Source organism: Sus scrofa, chromosome 6 (assembly GCF_000003025.6).
Source record: "Sus scrofa isolate TJ Tabasco breed Duroc chromosome 6, Sscrofa11.1, whole genome shotgun sequence".
Classification (NCBI taxonomy): domain Eukaryota; kingdom Metazoa; phylum Chordata; class Mammalia; order Artiodactyla; family Suidae; genus Sus; species Sus scrofa.
In genome coordinates, this window is record NC_010448.4 from 170,094,197 (window position 1) to 170,113,866 (window position 19,670).

The 19,670-nt window shown below is 47.3% G+C and overlaps 1 protein-coding gene and 1 long non-coding RNA gene across 25 annotated transcripts in view; both read left to right on the forward strand.

Moving 5' to 3' along the window:
- SCMH1 (sex comb on midleg homolog 1 (Drosophila)) overlaps positions 1-19,670 on the forward strand; it is a 189,595-nt gene that overhangs the window by 94,434 nt on the left and 75,491 nt on the right. For 15 of the 24 annotated variants that reach the window (XR_002345255.1, XM_021096943.1, XM_021096949.1 and 12 more), the window contains 3 exons: positions 73-254; positions 1,768-1,856; positions 7,147-7,390. The exons of 2 other annotated variants lie outside the window; for them this stretch is intronic. Coding sequence is in view for 21 of the 22 variants with exons in the window: in XM_021096943.1 (XP_020952602.1) it covers positions 73-254; positions 1,768-1,856; positions 7,147-7,390 (515 nt within the window). In the remaining variant the exon portion in view is untranslated. The remainder of the gene's footprint in view (positions 1-72; positions 255-1,767; positions 1,857-7,146; positions 7,391-19,670) is intronic. 7 more of the 24 variants (XM_021096950.1, XM_021096959.1, XM_021096965.1 and 4 more) reach the window with 2 other exon arrangements.
- LOC110261253 lies at positions 9,153-16,124 on the forward strand. Its single transcript, XR_002345271.1, has 2 exons — positions 9,153-13,357; positions 13,459-16,124. It is a non-coding gene; the product is annotated as an uncharacterized LOC110261253 (long non-coding RNA).

Here is a 19,670-nt window from a genome sequence, read left to right on the forward strand (position 1 = left end):
TCGAGTGTGTTTGGACACAGGGTTTTAAACCCTCTGTCTCCATCTCCTGTTCTGCCTTGGCTCTGTTCTCAGCTGTGTTCTCCATGTAGCAGTGCCACATCTACAAACTTCCTTACAACCACGACCCCAGAAGAAGAAAGGCTGCAACACGCACGCGAGAAAACAGTTGACCCGGTTCGGGACACACGTGTGCATGCGTCTGGTCTGGGGATGCCGGGGCTCCTCTCTGACGTTGTTTTCCGTCCCATGGCCAGGTAGGTAGAGCCCAGTGATCGGCGCGACCACAAGATCTCACGGAGTTAGGTTTTTGGTTTTGTTCTGCCGTTGTTTTGCAAAAGGAAGAAAAGCTGGGCGAGCGAGACAGGAAGTGGTGGCGGGCGAGGAGGGGCGTCGCCACCTGTTACACGCATGCGCTCTCCCCGGACGTCGCCCGGCCTTGGGAAAGGGCAGCCTCACCAGCTTTGGGAGGAAAAGTTTCAATCATGCGGGGTAGAACCCCTTTCCCTATTTCCGCCCTTTTCTCTCTCGTCATCTCCTGCCCTTTAATTCGGTTACAGTTGTTAACGAATCGTTAATCCCAAAAGCTGCCTCTTCCTTTTGGCATTTTTCACTCGCACAGTGATCGCTGGGCATAGCGGTTATGAGTGTGGGCTCAGTGGCCAGATTGCCTGGGTTTTGTCATTTGCTCACTTTGAAATCTTAAGCAGTTTTCTTTATACCTCTATTTTTATCTATAAAGCAAAGGTAGTTTCTACTTCCCTGGGTTGTCTTGAGGATTAAATTAGACAGGAGAAAACGCCAGGCACAGTGTCTCCACACAGCCCAGTACTCAGTAACATCAGATGCTGTCGTTGCTCTTTCAAGCTCGCCGCAGCTTTGGTTCAGCCCATCTGTTCTTTGTAGGGAATGGGACGGTTGAGGGAAAGCCCTCGATTTGGGGATTTCAGGATGTAGAGTTGAAACCAAATTGAAGGGAGCACTTGGAGCCCTCATCGGAAGACTTACCCATGGTAATGATCTTCTTTTTCACAATTTGTCAATTAAATGGGGGGTGCTTACCGACTCGTAACTGGAATGACACGACTAAGCTCCCTAGGCTGCTTTTTGCCCTCTTGCGAAATGAGTGTTTTGGATACGGTGCTCCCTGCCGTCCGCATTAAGGCCTGACCCTTTGTTGTTTGGGTAACAATGAATATCAAAAGTGTTTTGTGCTCGTGTGTGTGTGTGTGTGTGTGTGTGTGTGTGTGTGTGAGAGAGAGAGAGAGAGAAAGAACAAAAGCGAGAGAGTGTTGTATTGATATGAACCAAAAAGATTTACTCGTGTCTTGGACTTACCAGACAGCTGGTTTCTTAAGAGATCCTTAAATCCCCTTTCACACGCTACCATCTAGATCGTTTCCAAGTACTTACCGTTCCTTCCCCACATCTGTGGTCTTGGACTTTTCAGGGCAGCTTCGTGGGCGTGATGATGGATGTTCGGCAACACCTGTCCTGGCGTCAGCAAACGCGGTTGGGACTTTGCTCCGCTACTTACTTTGCCACGTTACCTTGGGCAGGTTACGTTCCCTCTCATGTGCCGCGTTTCCTCACCTGTCTAGTGAGGCGTTTCTTCTCCTTAACCTTGAAGTCCTTTCCTAACAGGCTGTGATTCTATAACTGTCACAGCGTAGGTTGTGGCAGGAGTAGCTGGATTCCAAAGGGAAAGTTTGGTGTAGTGTTTCCCTTTGAGACATATTTTTTATCTGTTACCCGTTATGTTTGCTGCAGGATTTCGGCTGAATGCCTCCTCTTGGCCCATGTTCCTTTTGAAGACGCTCAATGGAGCAGAGATGGCTCCCATCAGGATTTTCCACAAGGTACGGAGTCCCTCAGATGTCACCAGCTGCAAACTCCTTAAAGTCAGATGCTTACATTCTTTGTGTTACTGGATCTCCGATGTGTACATTGTATTTATGGCCTGAGGACGCCGTTTCAGAAACTAGTTCAGCAGAGGGATTTCTTTTTTTCTTTTTCTTTCTTTCTTTTTCTTTTAATGCCTTATGAAGCAGCAGTTATCCCCCAGAGAAATATTATTTCTGGTTTTGTGGTCCCAGCTCTGCCAATAACGTTTTGACCTCATCTATAAAGTGAAATTCTGTCCACCTCACAGGATTGTTAAGAAGTTTTAAAAAATCTTATTAGTAAAACATATAAAATATAATTTAAATCTAAATAAGCTGATCTTATTATGGACCATAGAATTGCATAAAGTTCATTTTCTGAACAGAAAGGAAGGCGTGCCTACTGTATGTTTGGAGTTTATATACAGTGTCTCATTTAATACTCACAATTAACTTTACGAAGCAAGAATTATTATTGCCATTTAGTAGTTAAGGAAACAAATACTTTTGAATAAGGAACTTGCTCAAGCTCACATGACTAGTGAGTGGTGGGTCAGAGGCCCAGACTCTGTGTTCATTCTTCCTGGTGTCTCACGGGATGAGACAGTCAGTCTGCTTCCAGTTGATCTTTCACGAGCTTAGAGTTACCAGAAGGGGCGCTGAATCAGGGTTGACTTTGCTGCCATCTCCGTCTAACCCTGCAAGTGCCAGGTTCCCGGGATACCGTGTACTGGGCAGCTTGAAACCCTTCCACTGCGGATACCTCAGCATGGTGAGGAGGCGGGCGTGGGTGGCCAACAGATACCCCCTAAACGCTTTGTTGACCTTACCAGAAAGGAAGAAAACTCTCCAAGGCCAGAATGAAGAGGGAAAACCAGAGGGTCAGGTGTGCTGAGCCTGCAGGGGCCTGAAGGGGCTTTGCCAGTCTTGCTTCCTTGTCTTTTTCTTTTTTTTTTTAGGGCCATACCCATGGCAAATGGGCATGTGGAGGTTCCCGGGTAAGGGGTTGAATCAGAGCTGTAGCTGCCACAGCCACACAACACCAGATCCAGCAACGCCGGATCCTTAACCCACTGAATAAGGCCAAGGGTTGAAGCTGCGTCCTCATGGATACTAGTCGGGTGCATTATCGGCTGAGCCATGACGGGAACTCCTGGGACCTTGTCTTTTAACACATCAGTATGATAGACGATGAGGCCTTGGCCCGTGCAAGGCAGAAAAGTGGGCTTGGGGCTACCACATAAAAACTGGATCCCTCATGTGTTTACCCGCTAGTGAAAAAGCCGTGGTGTTAAAGGAGGAAGAGCCTCTGCCTGGGCCGTGGGCGGGTGGGGACTGATTCGCCTCTTCTGATGAAACGGTCTGGAGTTCCCGCCGTGGAGCAGCCAAAACCAGTCCGACCAGGAACCATGAGCTCGTGGGTTGGATCCCTGGCCTCCCTCAGTGGGTTAAGGATCTGGCGTTGCCATGAGCTGTGGGGTAGGTCGCAGATGCAGCTCAGATCTGGCGTGGCTGTGGCTGTGGCGTAGGCTGGCAGCTGCAGCTCCGATTGGACCCCTGGCCTGGGAACCTCCATATGCCGCAGGTGCTGCCCTCAAAAGACAAAAACCAAAAAAAAAAAAAAAAAACCCAGTCTTTTCTCATGAAAGTCCAGGGTTAAATATACTGCTTGTGTTTGTCTTGGAACTTCAAAATTATATGGAGATATTTCTGAGTGCCTGGCAGAAGCAACCCAAAGCCTCTCAGGAGGGCTTTGTGGTTTTCATGCCAGATGGCATGGGAGTGTCAAAAGTGAGGCACCGCTGAAGATGTGTTCAGTTCAATTCACAGTTGCAGAGCCCTCAAAACTCGCAAAACACATCCAGCATCATGAGACATCAGCGGACACAATCAGTGTAAGATTATAACCTCAAGGGCTTTTAGATAATAGAAGTATCAGATAGATATTGTAAGTTAAGTATTTGAAAATGATTAAAGAGGTGCTCCCATCGTGGCTCAGGGGAAACGAATCTGACTGGCATCCATGAGGATGCAGGTTTGATCCCTGGCCTCGCTCAGTGGGTTAAGGATCTGGCGTTGCCGTGAGCTGTGGTGTAGGTCGCAGAGATGGCTCAGCTCTTGCATTGCAGTGGCTGTGGTGTTGGCCGGGACCTGCATCTCCAATTCGACCCCTACCCTGGGAACCTCAGTATGTCGTGGGTGTGGCCCTAAAAAGATTCTTTAAAAAAATGAAGAAAGAAAATGATTAAAGAATGAAAAGAGGAGTTTTAAAATGAGAAAAGTACAAACCTCTTTTTTTAAAGACAAATTAAACAAATTGCATATCTAGAAATGAAACTTATGAACCATTAACTTTTTAAATTATTAGGTAGTTGTATAAGCAGCTTAGACCTGTAGATAGAGAAGAATTAACTGAAAGACGTATGGGAGGAATTTCCCCACGATGAACCACAGAGAGATAAAGAAATGGAACATATTGAGAAGACAAAGAGAATAATATTAGAAGGTCCAGTATATGCCAACCATGAAATGCAGAAAGATTAATTAGAAATAATAAAAGAGTCGATATATGAAAAGATAATGACAGAAGTTTTCAGAGTGTGTAATAAATACAAATAGACACCTTAAAACATCACGGTATATACCTAAAGTCAAAAGGAAAGGTCTGAGATGGCCTTCCTGCCACCGCCCAGGGGATTAAGAATCTGACTGCATCAGCTCGGGTCACTACAGAAGTAGGGGTTCAGTCCCTGGCCTGACATGGTGAGCTGCAGGATCTGGTATTGCTCCAGCTGTGCTGTAGGTCACAGCTGCAGCTCACGTTCAGTCCCTGGCCCAGGAACTTCCATGTGCCAGGGGTGCAGCCAAAAAAGAAAAAGGAAAGGTCTGGGCACGTGACCACATAGAAGAGACTCATGCGAGGAGACTGGCTCTAGGACTTCCTGAACATACCAAAATCCACAAGGGCCAGCTCCTTACCTAAAATGGCATATAGTACATTGGGCTTCATAAAATGGATACGAAGTTGCCCTTTGTATCTGAGGCTTTCCCAGCCATGCAGACTGAACCTTCAAAGGGATACAGTTAGGCTAACAGCACATTTCTTGATAAGCCAAAAATAATAGAAAAATCTCTTCCAAGAACTAGGAAAAAATAGCTGTCCACCTAGAATTTTATATCTAGTTATACAGTTACTACAGCATGAATGCAAAATCAAAACATTTTCAAAGAAACTAATACAAATAGATACTCATACGTCCTCTGAAAGAGCAATTGAAGAGTATGTCTCAGGAAGAAGATAATTGACCTCAGAAAGTGAGAATGAGATGCAGAAAGTAGTGCTGAGGAAAGATTAGTTAACATATTACATATAAAATTAATCATTGCCTATAACTGTATAAACCAGATCTAGTAACAAAAGTGGTAAATGGCCAAATAACGGCGTGGAACTTAATTGTCAAACACCTGTTAACTCAGGAGTAGTTTTTTGTGTTGTTTTTTTAATTTTATTTATTGTTTCAGGGCCACACCCACTGCATATGGAGGTTCCCAAGCTAGGGGTGGAATCGGAGCTGTAGCCACTGGCCTAGACCACAGCCACAGCAACGCCAGATCCAAGCCGCATCTGCGACCTACACCACAGCTCACTTCAACACCGGATCCTTAACCCACTGAGCAAGGCCAAGAATCAAACCTGCGTCCTCGTGGATACTAGTCAGATTTGTTTCCACTGAGCCATGATGGGAATTCTTTGTTTGTTTGTTGTTGGGTTTTTTGTTTGTTTGTTTGTTTGTTTAGGGATACAGGTGCAGCATATGGAAATACCCAGGCTAGGGGTCCAATCTGGGCTGCAGCTGCCGGCGCTACACCAGCTGATCACAGCAGTGCCCAATCAGAGCTACGTCTGTCACCTACACCACAGCTCATGGCAATGCCAGGTCCTCTAACCCACTGAGTGAGGCCAAGGATTGAACCCACATCTTCATGAATACTAGTTGGGTTCTTTACCACTGAGCCACAACGGGAACTCCCAGTTGATCAAATTTTAAAAATTAAACAGCAACAAGTGGTTTGAAAATAAAATTTTAAAAGATAATCTTTAAGATAGCAATAACATTATAAGGTCCCTAGAAAAAAGTTAGTAAAAAGCATGAGATATTTACAAAGGAAAATTTTACATTGATACTGAAGAAGAAATCTACATTAAAGGATACTTGAATGGAAAATACTATCAGTATAAAGACAGAAGAAGGCTTAGTGTCACACACACGAAGGTTATTTCTTCCCAGATTATAAATTCATTGGGATTCCAGTCAAAATACAAATAGGACTTTTCTGTAGAACTTATGATTCTAAAATTCATATGAAAGATCAAAGGTAAAGAAAAATCAAAATGCTATTGAAGAATAACAAAGTTGGGGGACTTTTTCTGTCAGATATCCATTTAACCAGACTGTGTTGCTGGTCCAGGATCAGACAGTACGACCAGGGAGACAGAAGAGAGTGGACGGTACTCTTCTAGAAATTTTACGCCTCATTATGCATTGCAGGTCAGCACCCAAGAACTAGCTGGACTACTGCAGAGAGTGTGCAGTGTACCGCCACTTTGGAGGGCAATGAGCAATGTTTGTTTTAATAAAGCGGAAGATGTGTGTATTTGTCCTGTGACCCAGCAGTTCTCCTCCTAGGTATCCATCCTAAAGACGTCCCCACACGTATGGGGACAAAGGAACAAGTGCAGGCGTGGCTGCTAAAGCTCTCGAAAGAGCAGCAGTTCAAAACAACCTTAAATATCTGCCAGAAGAGCATGAAAAAATTGCCGCATCTTCCTGTTAGCAGTTAAAATGAACGGGAGCTATTTTATCAACGAGGATGTGTTTCACAAACATAACGTTGAACAAAAAAAGCAAGCTGTCGAATGCTATGTTCAGTATAATACTGTTTACGCGAAATTTTAAAGTATGCAGATGATAGCGTACCTGTGTAGTAAAATGCAAAACATGCGTGGGGAGGGACCCAGAGGGGGATTTAGCTTCATGTGTACCTTTTCTTTCTTTAAAGCATCTGAAGCAAAAATGTCAGTAGGTTGGGATTAACAAAGTGATACCTTGCTGTTCTTTGAAATTCATTGAAAAGAAAGACGTAAGCCCCACTGTAAATCGTATGCAGCAATCATTTTTTCATCATCCGAAGGAGGTAGCAGTCCTTGGACATACATGGCCTCTTTCTTTGCGTCTAGGTCTGTGTGTTTATGTTTCTCACCTAGGAACCACCATCGCCTTCTCACAACTTCTTCAAAATGGGAATGAAGCTAGAAGCTGTGGACAGGAAGAACCCGCATTTCATTTGCCCAGCCACGATTGGGGAAGTGCGGGGCTCGGAGGTGCTTGTCACTTTTGATGGGTGGCGAGGGGCCTTTGACTACTGGTGCCGCTTCGACTCCCGGGACATCTTCCCTGTGGGCTGGTGTTCCTTGACGGGAGACACCCTGCAGCCGCCCGGCACTAAAGGTAAATGCCCATCGATGAGCCCTGGAAGCTGGGACCCAGGTTGGTTGGGGGACTCTCTAGACCCTCACGGTCGGCACACCTTCATCAGTCCACCTCACTCGCAGGCAGAGGAGGGGCAAGGGCCAGCAACTTAGGTAAGAACTAGGGTCTACTCAAAAGGGGTCAGAGGACGGTGACATCGAAAGTCACACAAAGCTAGACGTGGCGTTTGAGATAAAGTAGGAATTCCTCGCTCTAAATATCCCGGTTTCTGCTCGGGCAGCGAGCTTCCCATCTCTCTCCCTCCTGTTCCCGGCCCGTTTCACATGTCGAGGGGGCCTTCTCGAGGCTCACATCTTCCTCGGGTCTCGGGCGGCTTGATCGCGGAGAAGCTGGAATAACATTGCCTCGTATAAACATGCTTAGCAAGTACGTAGCATAATAGAAAAAGCAGGGGCTTTGAAGTAAGACTTAGGCTTGAGGTCCAGCTCTGCCTTTTACTGGCTGTGTGGCTTTGGGCAGCTGGATCACCCTTCTAAGCTTCAAAATTCCTGTAATAAATGAGGAATAAATGAGATTCCGTGGGCGAAATGCTCATGGAGCATCTGGCAAATACCAAATGCGAAACCAATGGTCTTCTTACACTGCTGCTGCTGTTATAATAGGCATCATGCAGTATTTTATTATGATTACTGTACGATATGCTCTGTTGTCATTCTAATGCTGTTATAGTTGAGCCAGCCACGGCCAGTGGGAAGGGGTGTGAAGTGCTCGGTGGCACCGCAGAGCCGTCGAACAGTCGACGGTATTTCTAGTGCCCCTGGTGGGGAGGGCATCCGGGATGGCGTCTGAGGCCGCTCTTAAGACAGAAAGTAGATGATGAGACTCTCGTTCCCTTAAGTCTAAAATACTGTGCATCTGCGGGAGTAGAAAGTCGCTCTCCCTGTATTCTGCAGATTCCTTTTCTAAACCTCTGTCAGCCCTTCATTCACTGAGCCACATATTTATCCCGCATCTAATCGTGAGCCAAGCTGAGGATGTGGCAGTTACAGAGATGAAAAATACCTATCAGGTGCCCTCACGGCACCTCCATTCTGAGGGATGAGATAAGTGATAAACATTCAAATCAAGAAATAAGCAAGATGATTTCAGATAGATAATTTCTTCGAAGGAAATAGTGTGACAGTAGTGACGGTAAAGGTGTGATTGTGAAGGAATTATTTGTTTAACAGCTTTATTGAACGTAGTTGAAGTGAAGTCAATGGCACGTATTTAAAGTACACAGTTTGGAAGTTCCTGTTGTGGCTCAACAGTAACAAACCCAGCCAGTGTCCATGAGGATGCAGGTTTGATCCCTGGCCTCGTTCGGTGGGGTGAGGATCTGGCGTTTCCGAGAGCCGTGGTATGGGTTGCAGACGTGGCTCAGATCCTGCATTGCTGTGGCTGGTAGGCTGGCAGCTGCAACTCCAGTTTGACCCCCTAGCCTGAGAACCTCCATATGTTGCAGGTGTGTGAGCCTAGGGAAAAAAAAATGAAGTGTACAGTTTGAAAAGTTTTGACATAAATGTACATCCATGAAACCATTGCTGTAATAAAGATAACACCATCCAAAAAAAAGGAGTTCCCGTCGTGGCACAGCAGAAACGAATCCAAGTAGGAACCATGAGGTTGTAGGTTCGATCCCTGGCCTCGCTTTGTGGGTTAAGGACCCAGCATTGCCGAGAGCTGTGCTGTAGGTTGCAGACACGGCTCGGATCTGGTGTTGCTGTGGCTGTGGCGTAGGCCGGTGGCTGCAGCTCCAATTAGACCCCTAGCCTGGGAACCTCCATATGCTGCAGGTGCGGCCCTAAAAAAACAAACAAAAAAAAAGATAATACCGTCATCCTCAAAAGTTCCCTCATTCCTCTTTGCAGAGGGGGAGCTACTTTAGATAGAATTTCTTTTTAGGAAAAATTGTCTGAAAAAGTGATGTTTGAATTCTATGACAAGGAGAAGCCATCCAAGGAAAGAGAATTCCAAGCAGACAGATGGGACATACATACAGTGGTGCTGGGACATGACTGAGCTTATTATGTGTCAAGGCAGAAAGAAGACTGCTCCGACCACAATGCACTGTGTGAGGGGAAAGTGGCAACATCCTGTAGGACCTTGTAAGCCAGAGTGAGAATTTAGATTTTATTCTAGACACAGTGGGGAATCATTAGAGGCTTCTGTATATAGAGGAGTAACAAAATCTGACTCACTTTTTAAAAAGTCACTTACACTTATGTCTGAGAAGATAACTCAATGATTAAAAAGGTATATAACCTAGTTTAAAAGATGTCAAAAGTTTTGTATATTTTTCTAAAGAAAATAAAAGGCTGTAAAGCTCTTGAAAAGATGCTCACTAACTCGTCACTGGGGAAGTGTAACTCAAACCCCCAGCGAGATGCCGCTTTACGCCTGTGGGTCTGGTTACAACCACAGAAGACAAGAGCAAGTGTTGGCGAGAGTGCCGAGAAATTGGAACTCTCGTACACGCTGGCGAGATTGAAAAACGCTGCAGCAACTTTGGAAACCGTTTGGAAATTGCTCCAATGTCAAACATGGAGTTACCTCTGGCCCAGCGAGTCCACTTTTGGGTGGACACCCAAGAGAGCAGAAACCGTATGTCCGCCCACTGGTGGAGCATGACCACTCACGGTAGCATTGTTCCCAAGAGCCAGAAGGTAGGAATAGCCCTGGTGTTCCTCCGGTGAAAATGCACGTAAGATGTGTTGTATCCATGTGAAGTATTTAGCACTGAAACAAGACGAGGTGTTGACATGTGCTACAGCATTCAATGTAGCTTAAAAACAGAATGTGCTAAGTGAAAAAAGCCCGTCACAGAAGACCACCCATTCTATGGCTGCATTTATACAGAATGCCCAGAATAGGCAAAAACGTGGAGACACGTGGGTTAGTGGCTTCTAGGGGGTTGGTGGAGGGAAAAGGGAAGTGACTGCTAATGGGCGTGGGGTGCCTTCTGAGAGGGTGATGAGTACGTCTAAGGTCAGATGGAGAGGGTGTTGGCACAAGTCTGTGAACCTGCTCAGAGCACTGAACTGGCGCTTTGAAAGGGCGGGTTTTACGGTGCGTGAGTCGTGTGTCAGTCAGGCTAGTATTGCCAGCCTCGCTGGGGCTGCTCTATGGCGAATGGGCTGTGCCATGACTGTGGGCAAGGAAAAGCTGAGGGTCGCTCGGATTAGGTTGGTGGCGCAGCGAGGAGAGAACCGGAGATGGGGCAACTGGGGAGAGGAGAGAGACTCTGCCTCGGGAGAGGGCTGCTCCTCTGTGTGCTTCAGGAAACCAGACCCTGGGGTCCCCGTGGGAAATCTTTTGCCCTCCGCTGCTGACTCTGAGATGCTGTCTCTGTGGAAGCAGCAAGAAAAGTGCCTTGGAAGTGGTAGTAGAGTCGTTTTCGTTTACTGGAAGTTCCGACAGGACGTGCCTTGGTGCTCCAGGCTGTGTTCAGTTAGCAGGTGGATCTTCTTACTTTCTCGCCGAGGGAACTCCGTCGTTTTGACGGGGGCTTTGACCTAGAGCCATCCGGCAGTTCTCAGAAGCCAGAGCAGCTGAGAGTCCTTGTGTCCAGAAATGGGGGGGGCATGTGTCTTTCTTCTGACTGCACAACATGCTGGTGGGAACGACGGCGCGCCCTGCGGCCGATGCTTCCGGGGGGTTGCCGGCGCCTCTCCTCCTCTTCACTGTGTCTCTGGAGACCTGAGCTTCTTCGGGGATGACGAGGTGGGCCGAGCTCAGTTGTCGTCCCTCAGTCGTCCTTCCAGCAACCAGGTCGCCTCATCCAGGAGCCCCCCCACCGACTCCTGCCCTCGGCAGAGTCCGCGAGGCAGCTGGCGGTGCTGCCAGAGCTGGGGCTTTCTCAGTGTCCTGGCTAAGACGCAAGCGACGCAGACCGGAGGAAACGTGATCTCACTCGGTTCATGTCACGAACCAGGTGTTCCCTGTGTGAGCCGCTTCTTGTAATCACACCAGCTCCTCCTTCCTTCCTACCTACTGGTCATTGGTGCGCACATGTTAAAAACATTCAAGTAACTTGCAGTTGTTTCTTGCTCCCAGTAAGTAGGAAAATTCCATTGGATGTTCTTTTACACACGTTATTTCTTTACATCTTCCTGGTGACTCTAGAATAGGTATTTTCAGATCTGTTTCATTTAGGAGAAAAATCAAAGTTCAGAGACTTAGGCGACTTGGTTCTGTTGATACCTGAGTCTGGAGGGAGAGGCCGTGGAGATGGTTTTGTAGGGCCAGCTGTCAGGGCCACCCCTTCGAGCCGCGATGCCTTCACGTGACTCCCCTGTCCTCTCCCCATTCTCCTCTGGGCTCTTTGCAGAGCTCCTTTTGAGACCCTGGATTTTGGCTTCCAGATCCTGATATGAAATAGCAAAGAAGCAGTGTAGTGTAATCTCAGAGAACTGCACTGAAATCTAGGCCCAACTGTGTCACGAAATAGTTTCATGGCTTTGAACAAGGTGTGCCTCGAGTGAAAGGTGGAACGAGGTGATCCTTGGTACAGTGTTTCCTCCTTCCCTGTGCGCACGCACACACATGCACACACGTGCACACACGCGAGCGCACACACACGCACACATGCACACACATGCACACGCGCGCCATTTCCGTGATTATTCCAGCTTTGGCCTTGTACTCTGGTCACATCTAGAAACTCTGGCCTTCATGCATCCACCCAGCAGTTATGGATAAAGATGTGCAGTAGAGCAGCCCCATATTAGCCGTGATCGGTGGCGGGTTATAGAGAAATACCTACTTTGGGGGTTGACAGAGTGAGTAAAATGAGAAAATGGGTCTGCAGATGCTCGGAACCCTGAAGGACAGAGTGGATGCCCCCTGTCCTTGAGTGAGGTCTGAAGTTAGATGTCCAGACACCCCAAGAAAAGGGAACTGCACACGGAGACACTTCAGCGCTCTGAGTCAGGAAAGTGTGTTGGTGAGATGCGGTCTGTGCGGTGAACCCGCGCTCCCCTGACTGTTTCCTCTTGGTTGGGTGCTGATGGCGCATCAGTAGAAATGGGAACATGAGGAAATGGAATGAGCGACACCGCATTATGAGCGGGGTTCCCTCGCAGGTTCTTACTGCATCTGCCTCAGGGACGGAAAACCCCTGTCCCAGGCCTCTTTTCCCGCCGCCTTAAGCTGCGCTTTGGCTCTGCCCAGTCCTCCCTCCTGCCTTTACCAACCACAGACGCCTGAGAAGGGAGGCAACTTTCTGGCACATATCAGGAAATAACTGCAAACTGTTGTTTCGTTATATGTGACACAAGGAGTGGAAATAGTGAGATACGACTCTGGCAGTTCCTAAATTTGACCACACTTGCTGTCTTCTTGGGAATTGTTAGACCCACGTAGTTTTCCTTGGCAAGCTTTTGCTAACACCTCCTCTGTGCCAGCATCAATATATATTGACTTGCAGAATCCCTATTTTAAATAAGTGTAGCTGGGTCTTAAGAAAGTCATATTGGAAACCAGTGATGTAAACTCTGCGTCTTGCATTGTTCTCCTTAATGCCCTTGAGGATTGATTTTTTGAGGAAATGTTGCAGTTACAAGTGAGAATTTCTGAATCTCAGTAGTGACTGACAAGGAGACAGACAAAGCAGGAACATTCATGGATGTTAAGAAGGTAAGAGAAACGTGGCAAACTCTTAGCGCAAAGAAACACAGACGCCTGTGGCGGTGACGAGACCCAAGGCAGGGCTTTGACTGCAAGCTTCCGAGGCGTAGTCTCAGGCCAGCGGAGGCCAGCGTGCTCCCTTGGCTGTAGGCCGACAAGCAGACTCGCCATCACAGTGTTGCTTTCGTGCTGCCACCTCTTGAGGTGGCCTCGACTTGACCAGATATGTCAACAGACCATCTTCTGAGAATGCGTGGCCCTCCGCTTGCTGAAATGGTTCCTGAATCATCTTAGCTGTTGCCCAGACAGCTAACCAAGGTCAGCCGCTCCTTTGAGTTGCATTAATATGAGGCTTTTGAAGTTGGCTGTGGTCCTATCATGCATAATTTTATCATCCTTCTCTTTTTCCCACTCTACAGATTTAGCAGTCTAGAAAGTCCCCAGGAAGCCATGAGATGTCGTTAGCGTTGCCGAGGTCCCCTGTCCCCGCCGTAGGAGCAAGAGTCAGGTGGGAAGGAGGGCGCTGGACACGGGGAGCGGAAGGTGTTCATTCCTGAGGAGCAGCGGGAGGCAAGCCCTGCTCTGTCCGTGAGCTGGAATGCGGAGCAGTGGCGTTGGAGCCTTGGCATCAGCCCGGCCGGCGGCACGTGGCTGAACCGGGCCGAGGAGCCACGCTGACGGAGAGCGGGTCCTCCCAGTGACCGCGCCCAGGCCAGCGACCCGCCGCCGCCGCCGCTGCCGCCGTCCAGGAAAACAAGATCCTGGCCGGGAAACTTGGCACGCAGACGGGCTCCCGCTCTTTTCTTCGTTTCCACTGTTCGTGTTCTGTGTCGTGTCAAGACACACACAGGACTTACATTTTACGAGTCCGTTTCCAATTCCGGGCGCTGTTTTGCTGCCGCAGAGAGAAGAACATCGGACGGGCGTCCTTTGGGGCGGTGAAGACTCCTCACGAGGGATTGTTGGAGAAACGCCAAAGTCAGGGGCGCCCTGGTGCCCTTCCGCGTGACCAGTCGCTGGGTGTGTCTAGTTCTTCATCTTCCTGCCTTTACTCGGGGAGAAGCTGTGATCTACTGGCTTCAGAGCAGCAGTGGAAAGAGCGTGACCCGTGGAGACTTTAGGGAAGCTGGAAGTTCGGGTCTGGCTTGAGCCGGGCGTCCTTGGGCAGCCTTGTTTCTCCACCCTTAACACAAGCAAACGGAAGCGCTGTCTCGAGAAGAGGGGAGGCCAGGAGGTGGCGCTCTTGCCCTGACCCCCACTGCAGAGGTAGCTTATCTACAGTTTGCCGCATACCCCTGTGGACATTTGTGTAAAATTAGGGCAGGACGATCTCAGAACACCCTCGTAATACTGTGTGTAAAGCCGTCCCTATGACAGCGTGTGTAAATCTACCTCGTTCTTCTTCGTAGCAGCCTCACAGTACTTCGTCATCACACTGGATTGACGGAGGGACGTTAACCAATCACCTTTGGGTGGATGGGTGAGCTTTTCTAGAGTTTCGCTGTTAAAAGCGACCCTGTAACGAAAGTCAGTTAAGCATAGATCTTAGGAAACATGCATGAGATTTTAGTAGCTAGCTGTCTGCAAAATGGGTTTGCTGGGTCAAAGAGCATCAGGATTTGTCTATTGAGAGTAATGCCAAATTGCCCTCAAGAAGGTGTTACATACTGCAGTTATTCTGAGAGCATTTGAAATACAAAGGCATTGATTGCAATAGTGATGCCAGTTCCGCTTCTTTTTGGGTTGTATGACGAAAAAATTAAGTGTTCATTGTATAAAATTTGGAAATGGGAAAAAACAACAAGCAGAATGATCTTTCCACCAAAGTTTCTTCACGTTCCTTTCATTTGTTTATTAAAGACTGTGGAAACTGAAGGCAAAAAAAAAGAGGAGGTGAGGCATTTGCGTGTGACTGAGCTGCCAGCTGAATGCCAGCCATTCTCGTGGCGCACCCGCTTTGCTTAAAAGAAGAACTTGGACATCTGGCAGACACTTAAACGAGGCGAGGCTGTCGAATCTAGAAGGACAACCAGCAGAAGTATTTGCTGTAAATGAGACATTTAAACTTTGAAGTGAAAGCTGGACTTACGGAGAACTTGCATCTACTTACATGAGCTGAACATCTTCCTGATTCGCAAAGACTTCAGAGTCGCTCGTTCCCATGCTCTCTCCCACCTAAAGGTGGCCTTGGGTTCCCTCGTGGCTCAGCAGGTTAAGGGTCTGGTGTGGTCACTGTTGCCACTCCGGCTGCAGCTGTGGCCCGGGTTCAGGCCCCGGCCTGGACCTTTTGCCTGCCACAGGCACAGCCAGAAATAAATAAATTTTGAAAGGTGACTTTGCCTTAATAGTAAATGTGAGATGTCTGGAAGGGGAAAAGCCAGGACCCCAGACTCTCAGAGTTAGAGGAAACCTCTGAAGTCCTCCAATTCAGCCTCCCACCTAACTCGGGATTCTCCTTAAGAGTATCCTCTGTAAATAGTCACCTGTCCCTTGCTTGAATTCTTCCAGAGTCGGGGAGATTGTAGCCTTCCTCCCATTTGCGATGGCTCCAATTGCTAAAAATGCTCTTTTTTAAAATTTTAAGTCGAAATCTGCTCCCCCCCTACTCCAGTGTCTGTCCATTGGCTGTAATGTTGTATCTTGTTTCACCTAAAATCTTTTCATAGAGCTGTTGATAATCTTAACCCTCCAATCTTTATTCTGTGGCTCTCTCTGGGATTGGACAGTCTCTAAGGCCCCAATCAGCTTGGACTCCCTCTTGATCCGTTTCAGTTTATGGTACTCTTGCTAGAACGGACTCACACGCTGGGCGTGGTCTGGCTGGGGCAGGATGCAGTTAGTTACGCTCCTGCTTCCCTTGAAAGGGAACCACACGCTGACCTGACTTGTCGAAGACGAGGGATTGCATTTTTCCAAAATTCTTACATTCTCCGGTGGCCTCAGTGGAGGCTGAATATTACTCCTTATCCAGTCTCAGCACAGGTGGACCCAAACCTCAGGACATAATGGCATGTTGGGTAATGGGATTTTTTCAGTTTTTGCTTGTTTGTTTTGTACTGAGGAATAAAGACGGTAATTCACAAGACTTGGAAAGTGCTTTTGCATATTCTTGTTTGTAATCACAGTACCCAAGTTGCGGTAAACCAAATATTTTCCTCAGTGAAAGTTTTCATCAGATAGAATTCCTCTTCCTCTTCGGAAAAGTCTCCATAACTTTTCTTTATTCGAGTTAGGAGGGATCTGTTCTGTAGAAACCTGGAAGCCTGCCTTAGAGCTGAGTTGCCTAAGGTACACATGACCCCTCGCCAGAGTACTCTGTAGAGTCGGGATTTCTTGGAACTTTTACTTGGAAAATAGTGTAGATCACAAAAGTGTATTTAAGCTTTTGTGTGTCTGCTCTTTAGTACTATGGTAAACTGATTCGTGTTGTTCAGAAAGATGTTTAGTAAGCACCATTTTAGTAAAAAGGAAGTTAGCATTTACCAAGCCCATACAAGGTTCCCAGTCCAGCAGACCCTCCTAAGAGGAATGGGAACTAAAACTGGGCAAGTCTCTAGGTCATGTCAGTGCAGTGCTTATCATGTCCACATCCTCACACTTGCCCCAGTCGAGGTCGTAAATCCATAACGCAGAGAGGCTTCAGATTCACGAGGGTCTGAGAACGGCGGTGTCTAACTTTGACGTCTTCTTCTGTTACACGCACTTCACTCCTCTGTGCCTCAGAGGAAGCTTAGAGATAACCGCTGGGTAGATACGTCTGAGATAATTGTGAATAAGATTGAGTTAATGAATGTTAAGGTACTTTGAGGATGGTGAAGTGTGGTTTTCAGGTGAGGCGTTTCCATCGTGGTTTTGTAAATGCAGAGTGAAATCTACCAGAAACTCCAGGGCCCTTTTTTGCCCCAGCAGCTGGGAGTGTGGAAGAGTTTGAAATGTGTGTTGGGAGGAGAATGAGAAAGATTGTGGGTGGGAAAGAGACCCTTCAAAACGCCGGTAACGAGGTACTGTACATCCGGACAAGAGAAGTCAGCTTGCTAGGTGAGCCTCCCCCAGCTGTTCAGCCAAGGGAAGTGAAATCCAGGGGTTCTCGCAGGGACGGAGCCACCGGTGTGTGTAGTTGTGCGATCGCCTGTGCCAGTTGCGATAATCCTAGGAGGTGTAGCTTCCCTGGAAAGGGATTGGAAGAGCCATCTGGGGCAGCGGACAGGGCCTCCCCCCACCCCCCAAGGGTATCTTGGGTACATGCAGGTTTCTCTGTCCTCTTCTCACTCTGACCAGACTGCCCGTTGTGGTTGCTGGAAGTTCGGCTGTCCCCTTCGACTACCCTGGGGGCCTATTTGGATATAGGGGCTTGTGGTGTTTCTTTCATTACTTGTGCTTTTTATTTTATCTTATTCTACTTCATTTATTTTTGGCCGCTCTCAGGGCAGGGGGAAATTCCCAGGCCAGGAGTCGAAACAACACCATAGGATGTCCGTAGCCACAGCCGTGACAGCGCCAGGTCCTTAACCTGCTCGGCCACCGGGGAACTCCACTTGTGCTTTTTAGTGAGAATGTGTCACCACACTTTTTTTTCTTATATTTATTTGTGTGTGTTTTTGTATTCAGAATTATGTTAACATGCATCAAATACAATACTGTTCTCATCTTGACTAACTTGGTGGAAGCTAATCCTCAGCTCCATCCAAACCATCAAGAAAGTGTTGATTTTATTTTCCACATTAACATCAAGAGTAATTAGATTTTTAATCTTGTCTTTCCAGTAACATCTGCTGGCCCACACCTGGCTTTCTGTGTAAGGTATGATGCTAAACATTGTGAATTCGGTAAACTCACCCGAAAGCACTGGGTTTCTGATGTGAGGTAGCTGGCATGCTAGACGGCAGGGCGTGTAACCCCGTTAGAGGAGACGAGGTACGGATTTTAATAGAATGTGAGGTGGAAACAGTGGCTCAATTTGACTCTCTTTTACATCCTGTTTAGATGTGAGTATGTTCAGAACCATGGAATTCTCATACAACTTTAGACATAGAAGGACTTTTCAGAGGTGTGCTGGCTCTCTGGCTTTGAACAAGTGCTTTAACCTCTCTGAGCCTTAGAGTCGCCATCAGTGAACTGAATGTAGTAACAGTTCCCACTCTCTGTCATGAGGAGTTAAGTGAAATCATATGTTAGGACAACAGCTAGCACATACTAAGCTCTCAAGAAATGGGAGTCCTTTTCTAGCCTAACACTGTTATTTTATAAGTAAGGAGGAGGAGTTCCCGTCCTGGCGCAGTGGAAACGAGTCCGACTGGGAACCACGAGGTTGCAGGTTTGATCCCTGGCCTCGCTCGGTGGGTTAAGGATCCAGCGTTGCTGTGGCTGTGGTGCAGGCCGGCAGTTGTAGCTCCAATTTAACCCCTAGCCTGGGAACCTCCATATGCCATGGGTATGGCCCTAAAAAGCAAAGCGAATAAATAAATAAATTTAAAAAATAAAATTATAAATAAGGCGTTCACTGGTGGCCTAGCAGCGGTTAGAGGTTCAGCATTGTCACTGCCGTGGCTCAGGTTTGATCCCTGGCCTAGGAACATTTTTTGGCATGGCCAAGAAAAAAAAAAGGAAATTGAGGTCCTGTAAGAGTAAGTTACTTCATCAGATTTTATTTGGCTTAGCTGTCAGTTTGTCGTTTGAATAATGGTAAGTAAAGTGAATTTTTCGTGTGTAGAATTTGAAAGTTTTCATTTTTGTGTATTACAAAAAGACAGTTGCTTGAAAAATAGAGCAGAATATTTGAGTTACCCCCAAATTAATCAAGTTCAAAATAATACCATACAAATTGAATAGGTGAATAAAGAAGGAGTGTTGGGAAGGGTTCTTGGAATTTGTGTCGTCTACGGAAGGATGCCCAAATTGTTCGCCGGCTGGAGACGCAGTAGGAAGGGGTGTCTCGGGGGTGGACTAACACGTACAAGGCACAAGCCGGGGAGAACAAGACTCCGGAGCTGAGGCACAGAGCATGTCGGAATCTAAGCTCAGGCGAGGCAAGTTGATAAGCAGGCCTCTTCAGGGGGACCTGACCTAGGAGAGTTCGAAGAGGCCATTGAAGAGTTTTCGTTTTAGCCAGAGGGTGACATAGCAGTATTGGTGTCTTAGACGGATCTTTGTGACCCGTTAGAGGAGGGATAGAGAGGGTGGCTGGGGTGGGTTAAAGGCAGGGGGACGGTTAGCTGGCCATTTCAGTGACCAAGGATGAGGATTTGATCGAAGGTAGTGGCAGGTGGGATTGGAGTGAAAGAAATGAATTTGAGACATTCAAAGGAAAATTTCTCTGGGAAAAGGCATTTTCTTTTTTGAGCCACATCCCTTTATGCTTTTGGTGTCAGATAATCTTACATCCGGAAGCAGACTGATAGGCTGGAGAAATGCTAGGGAAACCACGGGCTTGGTGTTAAACCAAAAATAAGATAAATGGAACAAGCGCAGAGTTGGAGATAGATTGTGTTATCAGCAGGGTCTGTCACATCTAAGCATAGGCAAGTATAAAACCAAGAAACCAAATCTGAAATCAGCCGGAAGAACGGCGAGTCAAGAAGGCCGCTTGTCCAGATCAGTTCGCGATGAGATACGGGGTCTGCCCGTCTCGAAG